Genomic DNA, 15,483 nt, shown 5'->3' with positions numbered 1-15,483 from the left:
GATTCGTCACACATAACTCTGGGTGGCAATAAGTCAAGTGACGCAACTCCAAACACAACAGGTTTAGTCATCGTTTCCAGGTCGGGTCAGCGTTCTGCCACTCTGATGCCTTTCGTTTACAAAAATGATAATAAGGTGTGTTGCTATTTATTTTATGCATGAAAAATGTAGTAGTGGAATTAGTATCATCCAGGCTCAAATTCCAAAGCTCCTTCTGCAACATCCCGAAGCTGGTATTTAGGGGGTTTACAAGACCAGCCTCCCATTAAAATAAACTGACAGGAGCCAATAATTAATGGCCCTGAGAAGGTACAAACTGCCTACCTCGCATTACTAAATCTGAAACAAAAGCTTCTGCTGACATTGCTTTGACCTATAATTAACCTCCTATTGATGTGATTCTGCGAGTGTTGTGATGAAATTTTGTGCCACAGCAATTTCAGTCAGATGGACCAGGCCCGGTGTAGATTTTTGAATAGGAGGCGTCTGTATGCTTTAAAAGGTGCATTTGCTGGATCTGCTGTTGCTTAACTGCTGTCGTGTTCAAGAGTCTGCTCTCACAAGCCGGCAATGCAGTTTCCCTGCAAACACTGCAGCAGCCCACAGCATGGGGAACTTAATCAAGCAGGAAATAGATGTAAAAAGAACACAGCATGGACCGGAGCTTAGGCAGCTGAGCCCTCCCCCTGCTTCTGTGTTTATCTGATATGCATCCAGCTCAGATTTGTATCACACTAAATCAGATATTTTACACCCCATAACCAGATTACAATGATTGAATCCTCAAGTCACACAGAACATCGCTTGTAGAACAAATGTTGATGTGAGAACCATGTGATTGATTTTCATTTACCAGTCATTGCATTTGTCCCTGCATGGCTTCCAAAAACTACAGAATGGTCGATGAAACAACAAAGCAATTTGTTGACAAGCAATTTGAAATTTTCTTCAGCCAGCACACAATGCATGTTAACTTTTCATTTGATTGGTTGTCAAAATCCACTTCTGATGTCTGAAAAAAATACTGAACTATAACTAAATGTAACCAAGTCACTATTGTATGTAATTTAGTTTAATTTTCCCAACAGACTTTTTAATATTTCAAAACAATAAATTCAGCTATAAACAACTGCAATGCAGCAGAATCACTTTTTTTGTATTGTATGGACAAATTATTATGATTGACTTGGGAAAACAATCATTTACACATTCTCGACACAAAACAATAAAACCAAACAGATTCTTCTTTGGATTTCATTCAGTTGATTTAAAAACAATGATTTTTTTGTTTATGTTTTCAGCATTGGAATATCACAACCTGAACACCTCTATTGCCACCCGAGACTTTTGGGTTATCACAGGTAAGAGTATGAATTCAATCATAAAGCGTTCTATTTTTGCCCTTTACGGTTGTGTGTAGAAGCCAGCCTCACTTGTTGCGAACTAACTGAAGACCAAATAAAAAAGCCAAAAGGAAATGTAAAAAAACTATTATGAAAAATCCTAAATTAAACTATGATATCCCTGACTCAACAAGATACTCTTAGAACTATGGTCTTGTGACCCTGAATAAATTGAAACAACCTTAAACTACACAAGGTGATTATCAGTGAGTGAAAATACAGCTCATAGTTAGCAAGGCTCACGTCCTGATTATAGTTAAAATCAAAATCATTTCAATCCCCAACTTTTGCAAACATATTCTCTACACGTATCTAATTTCACCTCTGTGTTAGATTTCTAACAACCCGCTGGGGCTCTCTCATGTGTCGTCCCCCTTCACAGTAATCCAGGATGTGGATAACGCCAACCTGGCTGAACTGTACCAAAGCTTTGCCAGTCTGATGGAGCAGAGGCTTGCCGAGTTGTTTGTGCTGGCAGGCCAGCAGGGCACTCGCTTCAAACGAGCTACCGCTGTCGGCAGCTACACTGTCCAGGTATGATAGAGATAGCCGTCTACGGGGATTACCAGCTCTCAGTTGCTCTGGAAGAAAGAATCATATATAATAGATGCTACTGAGTGCCTCACATGAATTTATAGCACGCGGTGAGAATGTTTGGCTCACAGCATGATGGGTCAGATTTGGATGTTGTTTCAAAATCTCATGTTAGGTTCATTGACACCTGCTGTGTTTCCTCTCCGATGCATGGCAACCACTCCGTTTGGGATGGTTCTACTGGCTCTTGACACGTTTCCATTTCTGGAACATGGTCAGCCAGAGTTGTGCCTGATAGTAAAAGAATGACTGCTGTTTGCTCTTTGGTTTGTTACACTGAAGACTGCAGCACTATTTGACACCCTGCTTTGCCCAAGACCAGAACTCAACAAGAGCAGGACAAGACCAAGAGTTTGGGATTAAACTGGATAGGCTTCCGCTTGCCTATGACAATGCTCATCAAAACAAGCATTCATTGTTGTGTATTTCTTTGCCTAAATGAGAAGGCACTAGCAAATGATATTGTCTCAATGGTCTTCTGTTTGGTCTGGTCAGATGGTGAGCCTCAGAAGAGTGCCCGGATTGAAGAATCCAGCAGAGATGACCTACTATGTTCAGCACAATGGCATTCCTTTAGCGGGCGCGTCAGCTGCCAAGGTCCTCAACACGGTGGATTCTCAGACCATGGCGCTCACCCTGGGCTACTTTGTTCAGCTGCAAGCAGAACGTAAGCAACAGCATCCTTTAAGCGCTTGACAACCTCAAACCACATAGCAGGTTCAGAAAGCAGAGCTTTTGGAAGCTTTGTGTTCTATAATCTCTCAGAAACGCTGCCGGCAGGACATTGTTTGCTCAGGCTGCAGAGCTGCTCGTGCCTGGTGAATAGAACAAGGGAGACGGTTAAGGCCATTAACAGTTGATAGTAGTCTCTCATACATGTTGCCTATAATAGACTTGACATTAGGTTGAGCTGAATCCTAATGCCACATCTGCATACTTTAGTAGAATAGTCAATGTGTTTTATTTTTATACATTCAAGAAAAACATAGTTAGGTCCACTGTCTATACAGAATTGTGAAATTGCACATTTCACTAATCCCTGCTGTGAAAAGCGGACATCTATGACGCCATAAAAAGGGTTATAATTGCCTATAGATGCCACAAGAAGACAGCAAAGGATTTGTTTTGTCTCCGTTAAACTCACCAAACCTCTGTGGTTTCTTAGCACCAGGGTGCCAAAGCACTACTTTTATCTAAATGACGCTGACACATTCACACTCTATACAAAATAACAGCTGGCACCATATCCATGCCCTCAACTATGTGTTAGCCATCCATTTTTTCTTCCATTTTCTATACTACATAGAGCCTTTTGGATCTCATGGTTTCTTTCAAGCTGCCGTTTGTCTTTTAAAAAGGTTGCAGAGAACACACAAACCATGCAATTCATCATTTGACATTAATATGGATAATGTAGAGCCAATCATTTCAGAACTGTCCAAAAACATGATTGGTGATAATGATGATGGCAATGACGATATTTTACATTCCTCAGCTGTGGTCAAGAACCCTCCAAATAACCTTTGGATCATCGCTGCAGTGTTGGCACCCATTGCTGTTGTGACACTCATCATCCTCGTAATCACAGCTGTGCTGTGCAGAAGAAACAAAAAGGACTACAAAGCGGATGCAATCGGAAACCTCAATCCACGAGCAAAGGCAAGTGAAGATGAATCCATATGTTGTATTGGATCCTTTCCATGCACCGTGCATTAGTTAGTTCTCTCTTAAGCCAGCTGCACACCAAACCACATGGCCAAAAAACAATTAAAAATTCTGTGGCTTCGTTTTGCAACTAATTTTCAGGGGTTACTGACCATCTGCAACCAGTTTGGTTGTGATTCCAAATGTTGAATGGCAACATCATAGATATAACTAATTGCTATTAGTTGTTGTATGAGTAGCATTTTTGGTGCTTGTGTATTTTATAACACTCTCTTCATATTTAATACCAGAAGTGAAGTCACTGATGTATGTCATTTGTGTGACTTTGTGGAGCCTGGGTTCATTTGCATGTGTAGTTTATATCTATTCTGTTTGTGTCCTATGATTGACTGGCAACTTGTCAGCCTTTCATGCAAAGTCAATTGAGGTACGCTTCAGCTCCCGAAATGAAATAGAAAATGGATGGATGGAATAAATTGCACAATGACATCAAGAAACCTTATAAATTGAGATGATAAATAAAAACAGGGGGATCGTTACAACATCAAAGTATGATTGATCTCTAGATTTATGTATATGGCTTTCATTCATCCCACCATCTATTCTTCCATCCAATCAATCATCCACCTTTCATTTATTCCTCCTTGATTAAAATGAGATGTCTATAGCTACCACAATGTTACGTTAAAACAATTTACCTCACTTTCAGATGGCCTACCGGAGGGACGTCAACTACTATCACCAGGTACAACAATTTGTGTCTTTGCATGGTGCCAAATATGGGGAACGAGCTCCACTGCTACGTATTATGGCGTGCCGCTGAAAACTAACACACCAGCAGCCCACTGGAGCTATAAGGCTTTTTACAATGGGATTCTCTTGGATGAAAGACAATTGGCTTCAAGCAGTCTCCAGATGTTGCTTGGCAGATCCAGCCAGCTTTTACACAGAGTGTTTATGAAGCACAAGTGTGTGAACTTAAAAGATTGCAAAGAGGCAGGGCGTCGATATATCCCGCTCAAACTCCACCGAGCACCTTGTGTGAACTGTTATTTTTGCTGAGTCAGGCTTCTCTTCACCCGAATGGATCAGCGTAGATGAATGAAAACAAAAAATGACACCCTCAGCACATTCCGCTGCTTTATTGGTACTAATAAAAATCTTACGCTACCATCTGTAATCCACAGTTATTACAGTACACAATCGATCCCTCTGCGATCTTTGCATGTAAAAACACTCACAAAGTGATATCCCTCCCAGTAAAAATGGTGAGTGTTTTATTCTGACAGGCGTTGTGATCATTGCATACGTTACTGCACGAGTAATTCATTTCAAGTGAACTGAATATTAGACATGGATAAACATTCAGTGACTTCTATAGACCATATGACGGTGGGCACTAATACAAAGAGAGAGCTTGTTCAGTGGAGTGTCACATTGATTTTGCAACGCCCAATGGATGCATTTGAAGCAGTATATATTTCATTTTGCATGTGTGTGTGTGTGTGTGTGCGTGCATGCATGGCATTCTTTCTCTACACAAACAGTAAATCATTCCTCCTCCATTTCCCCTAGTGTATTTGAATGTTTAAATCCATCATTATATTTTTATGAAAATTTGCCAATCTCATCACCACCTTCTGTGAGTGTTTATTGGACACCAAGTTGGAAGAAGATGAAAAGGACTGCAGTTAAACCAATTTATATTCTTCAGTTGAAGGCACCGCAGCGGGGTAAACAGGGTTGAGTTCCCCCCTAATTTCTCTAGAAATACAAGTAATATTTATTTACAGCTATTTTTGGAAACCAGAGTTCATGGCATTCTTCTGAATGCATTTAATAGATTATCTACTTTTGAAATATTTTAATTACCTTAAATAATTCATTTCTTCCCCCAAAACCCAATGAACTAGATACCATAAGCAAAAGAAATCATGCCCATATATGTAAATATACATGCTAAATGCTCATACCACTAGTTCCTGCTGTTACAGATTATCTCAAAATCAACAGACGAGCAAAATGATTTGATGCTATTATCTTAATCCAAACTACATCCTGTTGATTGTAATTTTTTTTTCCATTCTTTCTACTCTCAGCCGGTTCAAGGGTTTGACTATGCCAAGCAGCATTTGGGGCAGCAGGGAGGCGACGAGGAGACCCTACCAGCTGGTCAAGATACTTTGATGTTGTCCCTGAAAATTCGGGATGCGCCACTCTCACTGGAGAAGACCTTGAAACATGAGGGCACAGTCAACAAGGGGAACGTCACCAGTCACAAACACAAAAGGTATTTTCACCTCCATACAAATGAGCTGGATCAAAATGAAAACCTGCAGCATGCCCACCCAGGCCATTCAGAAAACTTAAAGCGTGCCTTCCGACTGCCATAACACACATGCATGAGCAGAGATCACTCTGTGGCCAAGTCAAATTGATCATTTCGTGTATTTGCAAGCAACAAATGCTATTCTGGAAATGAATTGTCTTGTTAAATCATGACTGATTGCTTAATATAACCACAAAAACAAGGGCAGGATCTCTCAAAGCCTGGATTCAATTTCAGAGCTGAATGATAATCTTAAACTTAAATCCATGTGACGGAAAAGGCAAGGCGAAAGCTGGTTGTGCGTTTGACGTCAAGATGACTCACTGTCGTCAATCACAAGTCAGACATACTTTGGCTTTGCCTTCATATTTCAATCCTAATTGGACCATCTATGCATTCATTTCCCTTGTTTATTCTGTGCCGACCTGGGACACAAGGAATCTGGAACTATTACTAAGACTTATAGGCAGGGACTGATCAATGTCAATCACTATAATACCCCTGTTACATGTATAATTATAATTATTATTTCATTTTATTTTATTATAGCCACAGCTGCTATGATGGTTGGTAGCATGACTTATTCGCAATGGCAAGTTACTATAAAACTAATGACCAGTTTTTAGTTATTGGGGCAACCTAAAAATAAAATATCAGGTGATAAACCTACCCTAAAAATGTCCCATATTATGCATCACCACTGAATCCTCTCGGTTGCCGGATGTCCCTCCACGTCTGGAAAAAAAAAAAACTCGCAACTTCTCCACTCAATCCTAAATTGCTTCTTCACTTTGCTTCTCTTTGCAAGTGCTAAATCATTTTGTCTGCAGTCAAGGGGTGGATTTTTTTTTTCTGCAGGTGGATATTCTGCCATTACTCATTTTAATTTGATTTGAAAGAAATGTGCAATATCATGAGAGAAATTAAGAAGGCTTAATTTTAACCAATCATTTAAACTTAGATAATGTCTTTCCTCTCCTATGCCAAATGGAGTCACCGTTATCTACAGTGCGCTTCCTCCTCCCTAAAGGAAAGATTCTTCATCCTACCATTGCCTTCATCCCATTAGTCACGATTCTACACATCCTTTAACCTAACTTCTCCCCCTCATGCAGCCAATGTAAATGTATTCTCTACGTCTCTAGTAGTTATCACACAGTGCACGTCTTTGTTGAGGCCATGCTGCGCCGCTTCAACGGGAGCAGGGGGGGAGGCATCCTCTGTTCCTCTGTCTCTCTCTTCACTGTTATCATTCTTAGCAGACAAATGAGGGATGGACTGCGGTGCTTTGATGACACTGTCGGCGCGCCTCTAATTCCAGCTTCAGTGCAGCGTTTAAAGGCCCTTTAACACGATGCGGACAGAGCCAGTAATTGTCTGATTACTGGCAAAATGATGTTCTCTTACTTCAAATGTAGCAGACACGCCCATGTAGGATATGATTCATTAATAAGCATCTAAGATTGCTGCTTGATTTAACATTAATTACTAGTCCAGTACTCTATCCTTTCACTCTAATCCAAACGTAGTTAGACTGAGTGTAGTCTTACTCGAGTCTATTTTTAACAAACAATTGCCATCATAAATTACTATGTTTCCAAAGGTGGGACTGTTAAAGTGAAAGCGTGACATAACCTGGCTGCGAGCCCGGCTTTTCTGAGAGCTCACCGCCTCTCCTGTTGCTATGGTTACTTGCAGCAAGTTGTTGAGTGAGGACGGTTCCGTCATCAGCAGCGAATCAGAGCTGCGGAATTCCGTCCGGGGCTTGGCGGCGCCGAAAGTCACAGCGCAGCAGAAAACGACAAAGGAGGAGACGCGCAAGAGAGACGGTGAGCGTCACATGCACACACGGAGGTGGAGGGGGGGGGGGGGGGGGAGTTGTAAATACAAAATCATTCATGCTTCCTTTGACAAGGTCATGTGGTCATGAGACAATCACATCCTGGTTTGAACTCTACATGCAAAAAATACACTGCTGTAGAGAATTATTTCTTCTCTGTATTTATGAAAGTAGAAATGTTACCAGTCAGCTGTATACAGGGATGGACATGATGTTTTTGCACACATGAATAATAATACTCACTAGTGGCTGCTGTAAAAGAAGAATAAACACACCTGCACCATGACCGCTTAGATCTAAATAGGCCTAGATTACTTACACAGAAAGGCAATTTGTGAACTGAGATGCTTTTTGTATCATTTTGGTTTGGTGCTGTGATTTTTCTATTGAAAAGTAAGCTGATGCCTTGGCTCACTGAAGGTTGGGAAATACTGTACTGTTTTAGACAGCAGAGTAGTTGAGCCTGAATAAACAGCACGTCTGCTGGTTGCCGCCAAGCGCACTCCATTTTGCCTCAATTGCTTGTCTATCACAAGCAGGGACAGGAATTTAATTTTCAGGCTGTTTTGAAGTTCTCTGTGATGGACAAAATACTAATCAGTAATTGTAGTTGCCTTGTGAATGAATTTCTTCTCTGTTCTTCAGATCCTTATGACACTTCCTCTGGCTCCCTGCAGCTTATTTCGATAAAACCCATGACGGCTCAGCTCCACTACTCGCAACACGTTCCTTCTGACCGTGATTCATCCATGCTTAACGGAGAGGTAATTCATTTACATAAATGTAAACTTAATGAGCGGGATTTTCATTTATGTCATTAAAGGTGTTTTTATTTTGATGATTTTTCGGTTACGTTTGTTACTTGACATTTACACTCACCTTCTCACGTCTAGACAAATTAAACTTTTGAATTCACCTGACTTGTATATTTTTGGAATGTAGATATTGACGTGCCATCGTCCATCCGCAGTTTGTTTGAACATTCTTGTTAGTAAGTTCAGATAAGCATTACAACTGTCCAGTCCAATTATTTTAACAACCCCTTCAGTTATTGATTTAATTAGTGCAAAATTTTAAGCCTACACAGAGTTCTTTACACTGAGTGCTCATCTATATGACATGAACTGAGTGAAAATGAAATTATCTGACTTGTCCGGTTTTATTCTGCTCATAGGTGAATTTAGCCCTCAAGCAGCGGTCGGACATGGAACAATACAGGAATAAGCTGAGAATCAAGGCTAAGAAGAAGGGCTATTATGACATTCCTCCCATGGACGGCAGCAGCTACAGCAGCCAAGCCCTTTCGCAAAGACAGCGGTACGGCCACAAGAGAGCGGAGCTTGAGGAGGAGCGAAATGCCACCTTTGTCAAGTCACATGTGAGGTGAGGAAGAGTGTAAACATGAATTTGCAAATTTTGAAACAAAGAAGCAGATATCCTGTGTCACACTCACAACCCCCCCCCCCTCAAAAAGTAAACTTTAAATTAACTAGTGTATTAAATCTACTTTACTATTATTTTTAATGTGAGCGATCCTTCAGAGAAATCCACATAGCCGCAATTAAATCATACTCTACCCCAACCTATTTATGTTTTCTAGCATCATAAAACCTCCTGTCACGCTCAAGGGACACTAAAACAAATGAATGGCTTTTAATTGATTTGCTCTGAATGGGCTCGCTTCACCGCTGGGCTGTTCCAAATATACTCAAGTTGTGTTTAACGGCTGTGTTGCCCAAATTTTGAATACAAAAACTATAGAATATCTGTGTAGTAATAATCCCGAAAAACTCTAAATACATGAATTATCTTTTTGCTGCAGCTATCATCTACTTTATTTTTTTCCAATGTATCCTAAAGGCACAATCAGGTAGGGAAGACATCATATCGCAGCAGACAGAGTCTGAACAGTCCAAGTCCCGGAGGAACTGAGATGGATTTGCTCGTGATGAGGGAAAGACCCAGGAAAGGCATCCGGAACAGCGGCTATGATGTAAGTCCCATACCTAATCGAAAGCGACTCTAACACCATATAAGGGATCTATTACATCCTCTGAATGTCATGTCATCTCGTAATGAACATAAATCCGTTATAAAGAGAGTATATCTGAAAATACCACGTCATAGCAAATTGTATGTAATAAGTAGCTTTGATGGCTTCTACTACGTTTACACCAACTAGTGATGTATTTTTTCTTCTTGTTCGCCTTAGACATTTAACTTGTGTGCAAATGTCATAAAATCATGGAAGACAAAATGTTACTTTTAAGACAGCATCATGCCACTAGTGCAACTTGATCATTCTAATTCTTAATTATGAGAATAAATGTGCATACTTGTACATGGACAATTCAGCTCATACTAAAGAGGATATTGAATTTATTGCCATGCAAAATAAACATTCACACTCACATCCACTCCTATGAGTAATTTAGACTCTTCAATTAACTTAAGACGCATGCAAACTACATACAGTACTATATTTGTCATAGCGTTTTTGTAACGGGCTTAAATTTTATTATTATTTTTTTTTAATCCAGTCACATGAGTGGGGGAAAAAAAAACGGCCAAAGCTTTTAAGACGTGACATGTTTGTGCTACTGCTAGATGTGTGTCTATTTAACACTACAAGCTAGAACTCAGTACGCCGCCGTACTCAGGTGTGGTCACTGTGTGCACCAACAAGCTTCTAGAAGACAGTTGATTCATTTATAATGCCAGATGAACATTTATAAGGTCTTGATATATAATGCATATCCGTCTGACTGCTCCGTGCAGCCATCTTTTATGGTTCAATTATGGTTCCTGGCTCCCTCGTGTAATAGGGCAGACTCTTCCCGTGGTGTTTTTACTGTGAGCTGTTCTTTTGTAAATCATAAGCAGTCGTATCAGTGACTTAAATGCCATTCCTCCCCTCTACCTTCCCAGCCCCTTTGCATTTTGTCCAGCTTTGGAATCTAAATATGCTATGACATAAGATTACTTCATAGTGTGATACAGCAGAATGGAGGTACAGTGCAAAGTATATGATGAATTTTACTATCTTCCATTCGCACTGATTTTGTGCATTACACCGCAAAGCTATGACAAATAAGACTTTGATTAAAGAAGAAAAGCTCCACAAACCATTTAAAAATGCTGACCCCCAGATTGTGTTTTCTTGCGCTGTGTATCAAAGTCATCGCTCACATGCTTTTTATTTTTTCTTAACCTACACAGCCCTTCCCCTCCAAATGCTTCCCCCCGCCAAATTTCCTGGCTTTTTGATTACAATGTGACCATTGTGGCTGCAAGCCCCGTTACTGCAGATGTTTCTCTCTCTTCGTGTTGCAGGGGGGACTGATTTATGAGGTGCACTACGGCGGGTATCCCATGGCAACATTTTATTTGCACAGGATGTAGGGCAGCCTCAACTTGCTTTCATTTGTCACCAAATATTCAGGCTCGGGAGACGGTTTTGAACGTGAGAACTGTCAAACTTAGGGAGTGGTTTCGAGTGGCAATGACTGATATTGCATAGAAAAATAACGTTGTATCCAGATTGAGAAGCTGAGGGTTTTTCTTGAATCTATAGTACGATAAAGTATTTATTCACGTAGCGCTCACCTTGTGATTTAGTAAGTTAATAGTTGAATTTGATTGATTTTATTCCAGACCGAGCCCGAGTTGATTGAAGAAACAAACGTCGACCATTTAACGGATCAGAGGGACTTTGGTTACGACCGCAGTCTGAAAGGCCAGTCACAGACGTCTACCCTGAGCTCACAGCCATCCATTGATGAAGTGCGGCAGCAGATGCACCTGCTCCTGGAGGAGGCATTCAGCCTGGCCTCGGGGGGGCACTCAACATCCGGGAGGCACTCCCACCACCACCGCCCACCTCCTGATCAATACAGCGGCATTCCAGCTTCCCTTCCCTATACAGATGTGGTAACCAGTGCCCCGGGCACCATAAGCTGTGGTCGTGGAGGACTGCAGTGGAGTCCGTCTTACGGAGCAGACGTGTACCAGTGCAGTTTGCCCAAGCCAGTACGTACCATGAAATAATATTGTGCCGTGATATCCAAAGTATGGCTTGGGGGCCATTTGTGGCCTACACTTTGTTTTGTAGTGACCCACAGCGAATGAAAAAATGTATCATAATCTTAATGTCATTTGCCTGCATTGTACTACTTAATTTCTATCGTGGGTAAGATGTTCCTAAGCGTTGCACTTTCTTTCTACTCATGGTGCCTTGAAGTACAAGTGACTCTAAGAGACATGAGCGCTGTTAACTATACTTGCTTAACAACCAGCAATAGTTTGGCAGATAGAGTACAATATTTTGTTTGTTGCCATGCCCAGTTAACATTGACAGTCAAAAGTTACACGTGTTGAAAACACATAGCTTTGGCTTGGTAAAGTCGGACTAGCTTCATGTTAACAAAAAAAGCACAAAGCCATAGACGGGCTAACAAATAGTGAACAAATGTAAACCTTTATGCAATGGATATTTAAACACAAACTGTTTTGTCACCCCTTAGCTCCACAAAAATATATATATCGTGTTGATACGAGTTTCTCATTATGTCTTGCAGGCCTTTCACTTCACTCAGCTCCCTGAAATGGCAATTAGCTCTCCTCCTCCTTTACCACCTCGCACTGGACCACCTCCTGGCACCTCCTTAAGACGGTAATGCTCATTAGGTTTCACTCAAACGTACACATGTTGTCTGCTGCATAACCAGCGTAGATTGCCCCTCACATCCATTTGCAGAGACTTGATATTCTCTAGGTAATGTACTGTGACCAGTGTGATTTCAGGCCCTGTATACATTTCAATATTGAACTAGTGCAGTGAGGTATGGCAAGAATGTTAATGACCTAATCGCTCACTCACACTGAGTGCGTCTGCCCTCTAGTGGTGATTGCTTAGTATAATTCTTTGTCTACATCTGCAATCCCAACTCAGTTCCATCTCTGACCTGGGGCCCAAGGGAAGAAGCTCTCAGACATCTGTCAGTGAAACGCAGACTCCACATGACAACAACCCATATGGGCCAAGCTCTCGGGCAGCACTTCCATCCATCACTGTAGAGAAGCCTGTGTCCAACTACTCAGGTGAGTGGAAAGTGAACCAAAGTGACATTTTAAAAGTAAGTCACGATGCGGCTCCCCGCCACTCTCCATGTTCTCTCTCTTTCTCCTGCGCTTTCTTCAGGAAACCCGATAACAGCCGTCTATTCCATCCCAGCCAGCAGGCCGGATTATTCAGACTATTTTGTCTCCGCCTCGCCCACTTCCTACCACAGTCCCTCTTGGATGTCCTATCCTCCAGAACCGGAAGATGTGTCACATCAGTGGACAGACTCTGTATGACATTTTAATTCGTTGAATTAGTTTATTTGTAATGTGAGTCTTCATGAGGAAAATTAACACTCCATAATATTGTACTTTCAAAAAACATACAGTAATGACATAATTAAATAAAATTACAAGTTTTTTGTCACATTTCTTGTGCGCCCACCTAGGCCATCTGGGGGCAGTATAAGACAAATGGATATAATGTACTTTTTATTAAGATGTTTAAACTTCCTTTTCAGCTCATCAATAGAGTACTGTTACTAGTTTTCCACAAAAGGACAAAAGTAAAACTAAACACTACTCTCAAATTGGCTGTCTGCATGTGTTGCTGCTCCATTTGTATTCAATTCATTGCTGAAAAGTTTAAACCTTTGCAAAATAAATTCTATTTGGTATTAACATTAAACACAAATGAACTGAAAGGTTAAGCTACAACACGCTGTCTACACACACGCACACAATTTTATATATATAAATATATATATAATGCAATAATGTAATTCTCTTTGTCCCATCTTTAGTTTGACAGTAAACGTAACTGAAAGTGGCAATAATTATCTTGAAGCCTCTTTTTTGATGAATTGTTCACTGATTATATCCGTCAACATTAGCTAGTTGTGAAGGGCGTTGAGTCACTGCTACTTAACAGTGCTTGTATGATGTATTCAAATTATTGCTCGCAAGTCAAAGGGAAAAATTGGCCATACGCCTGTTCATATTGTGAAAAATCCATTAAGTTGAGTCACCCGTATCTCAAGGCATCACCGTGGGAGGAAATTAAGCAATTTATCATTAAATGATGATTAGAAAAAGCAATTTCCATGTACCCTGATGTCTCTTACGATCTTAATCTGGAAATGGAAAAACTGCTTGCATCCAAGATGAGCTTTTACAAATGATTCTTTGTCAGTGCCAAAACAACCGACTAAGCATCGAATGGCGATGATAACATTTTGTGCGTGGTTGAGGTAATAAGCTTTTATGTGTCTCGACAATAAACTAATTCTGGCTTCGGTTTTTACTATCAACAATACTCAATTTCTTTTTTTTTTTTTTTTCCAGCTTCCTTTGCCGGGTTATGTGGAGGCTTTTCCTCATCCTCGCTACCCACTGGGGAGTTCATCCATACTTCCCCTACAGTACACTCAGGCTCTGGACCAACAGCCTGCCACCCAGAGCACAGAATCCCAGAAAAGCTTGCAGCAGGGGATGGACACGGACAACGTTCCCCTCAGCAACCTCTCAACCTCTGCACTGGTTCACGCTATACGACAAGAGGTGGCCAAGCTGGCAAAGAAGCAGAGTGAAATGTTAGACTTCTAGTATGGATCCTGCCCTCCCTTGTTAATGTTGCATTGACCCACAACAGACTCATGAAAGTGGCTCTCTTTCGGACTGATTTTTGATGTTTGTACTGTAAAATGACCAGATCTTGTTAATCCATTAACTGATTGATTTATTTTCTTACACCAGTCAGCTGCGAGCATAAAGCAGCTACGCAAATGTTGTTTTATTTTGGAGAGAAAAACCACACCTCCTCCAATTGATGTCCGAATTGACTGCACCCATGTCATTGTAGATATGTCTATAGTACGAGCATACAGTATTAGGAGGAGAATATCAAGCATTGTTTTTACCAAAAGTACCAAACAATGCCTGTGTGTTGACCGCAGCATATACAAGCATGTAAAAAGATATTTGAGCTCATTTGCTGCCATCAAACAGATTTGGTGACGTCACTGTCGCCCCCGTTTTAAGCATCGCACTATCATAACCAGCTGCCTCATGGGACTAAACAATTCCAGTATGTTTGCTTTTGTCTTTAATCACCAGGCTAGGACCACTATAAAACCCTTTGCTGAGGAATAAAATGCGTTAATTCATTGCACGCTGTTAGCAATTCATCTGAGTGGAAGAGACACTCATACTTTATTTTGGGATAAAAGCCTTCATAGATAATGCTAAACTCAATTGTTAGTGCAAAATTGCTGTCCGGGGATCGTAAAGTGAGACCGGATGCCAATACGTCCGTGGAAGTTTATAGCAGGGAGACTGCGTAAACAGCCAGGTGCTAGAAATTGTCTCCTTGCAATGCTTGTAACATGCAGGGCTATATTGCCAGTGAGGTTTGAAGAAAGGTGCAATTTTTGAAAAGCTATTTGCCTAAAATGTCTGATTCACAGTTGAATATATCAGTTTCTGTCAGTCAAGAAATGTTTTGTAGTCAAATATTCTGCTCAAGAAAATAATGAATGAAATGGTCACCTCCTTAAATTCAACTTCCCACTGGTAAAAACCAGAGCAGCACT

General features: G+C 40.8%; 1 protein-coding gene across 2 annotated transcripts in view; it reads left to right on the top strand.

The window, feature by feature from the left end:
- kiaa1549lb (KIAA1549-like b) overlaps window positions 1–14,497 on the top strand; it is a 34,811-nt gene extending 20,314 nt beyond the window's left edge. For both annotated transcript variants that reach the window (XM_085907815.1, XM_085907814.1), the window contains exons 8-22: window positions 1,302–1,361; window positions 1,786–1,937; window positions 2,493–2,664; window positions 3,493–3,656; window positions 4,372–4,407; window positions 5,762–5,952; window positions 7,690–7,820; window positions 8,477–8,595; window positions 9,006–9,214; window positions 9,692–9,824; window positions 11,486–11,860; window positions 12,409–12,503; window positions 12,783–12,931; window positions 13,032–13,183; window positions 14,237–14,497. In XM_085907815.1, coding sequence (XP_085763941.1) covers window positions 1,302–1,361; window positions 1,786–1,937; window positions 2,493–2,664; window positions 3,493–3,656; window positions 4,372–4,407; window positions 5,762–5,952; window positions 7,690–7,820; window positions 8,477–8,595; window positions 9,006–9,214; window positions 9,692–9,824; window positions 11,486–11,860; window positions 12,409–12,503; window positions 12,783–12,931; window positions 13,032–13,183; window positions 14,237–14,497 — 2,399 coding nt within the window. The remainder of the gene's footprint in view (window positions 1–1,301; window positions 1,362–1,785; window positions 1,938–2,492; window positions 2,665–3,492; window positions 3,657–4,371; window positions 4,408–5,761; window positions 5,953–7,689; window positions 7,821–8,476; window positions 8,596–9,005; window positions 9,215–9,691; window positions 9,825–11,485; window positions 11,861–12,408; window positions 12,504–12,782; window positions 12,932–13,031; window positions 13,184–14,236) is intronic.
- Window positions 14,498–15,483: the final 986 nt, after the last annotated feature.

The sequence above is a fragment of the Syngnathus leptorhynchus genome, chromosome 3 (genome assembly GCF_054491065.1).
Source record: "Syngnathus leptorhynchus isolate UIUO chromosome 3, UIUO_Slep, whole genome shotgun sequence".
Lineage (NCBI taxonomy): Eukaryota > Metazoa > Chordata > Actinopteri > Syngnathiformes > Syngnathidae > Syngnathus > Syngnathus leptorhynchus.
Note: the sequence above shows the minus strand (reverse complement) of the source record. Positions and strands in the feature narration are given on the sequence as shown.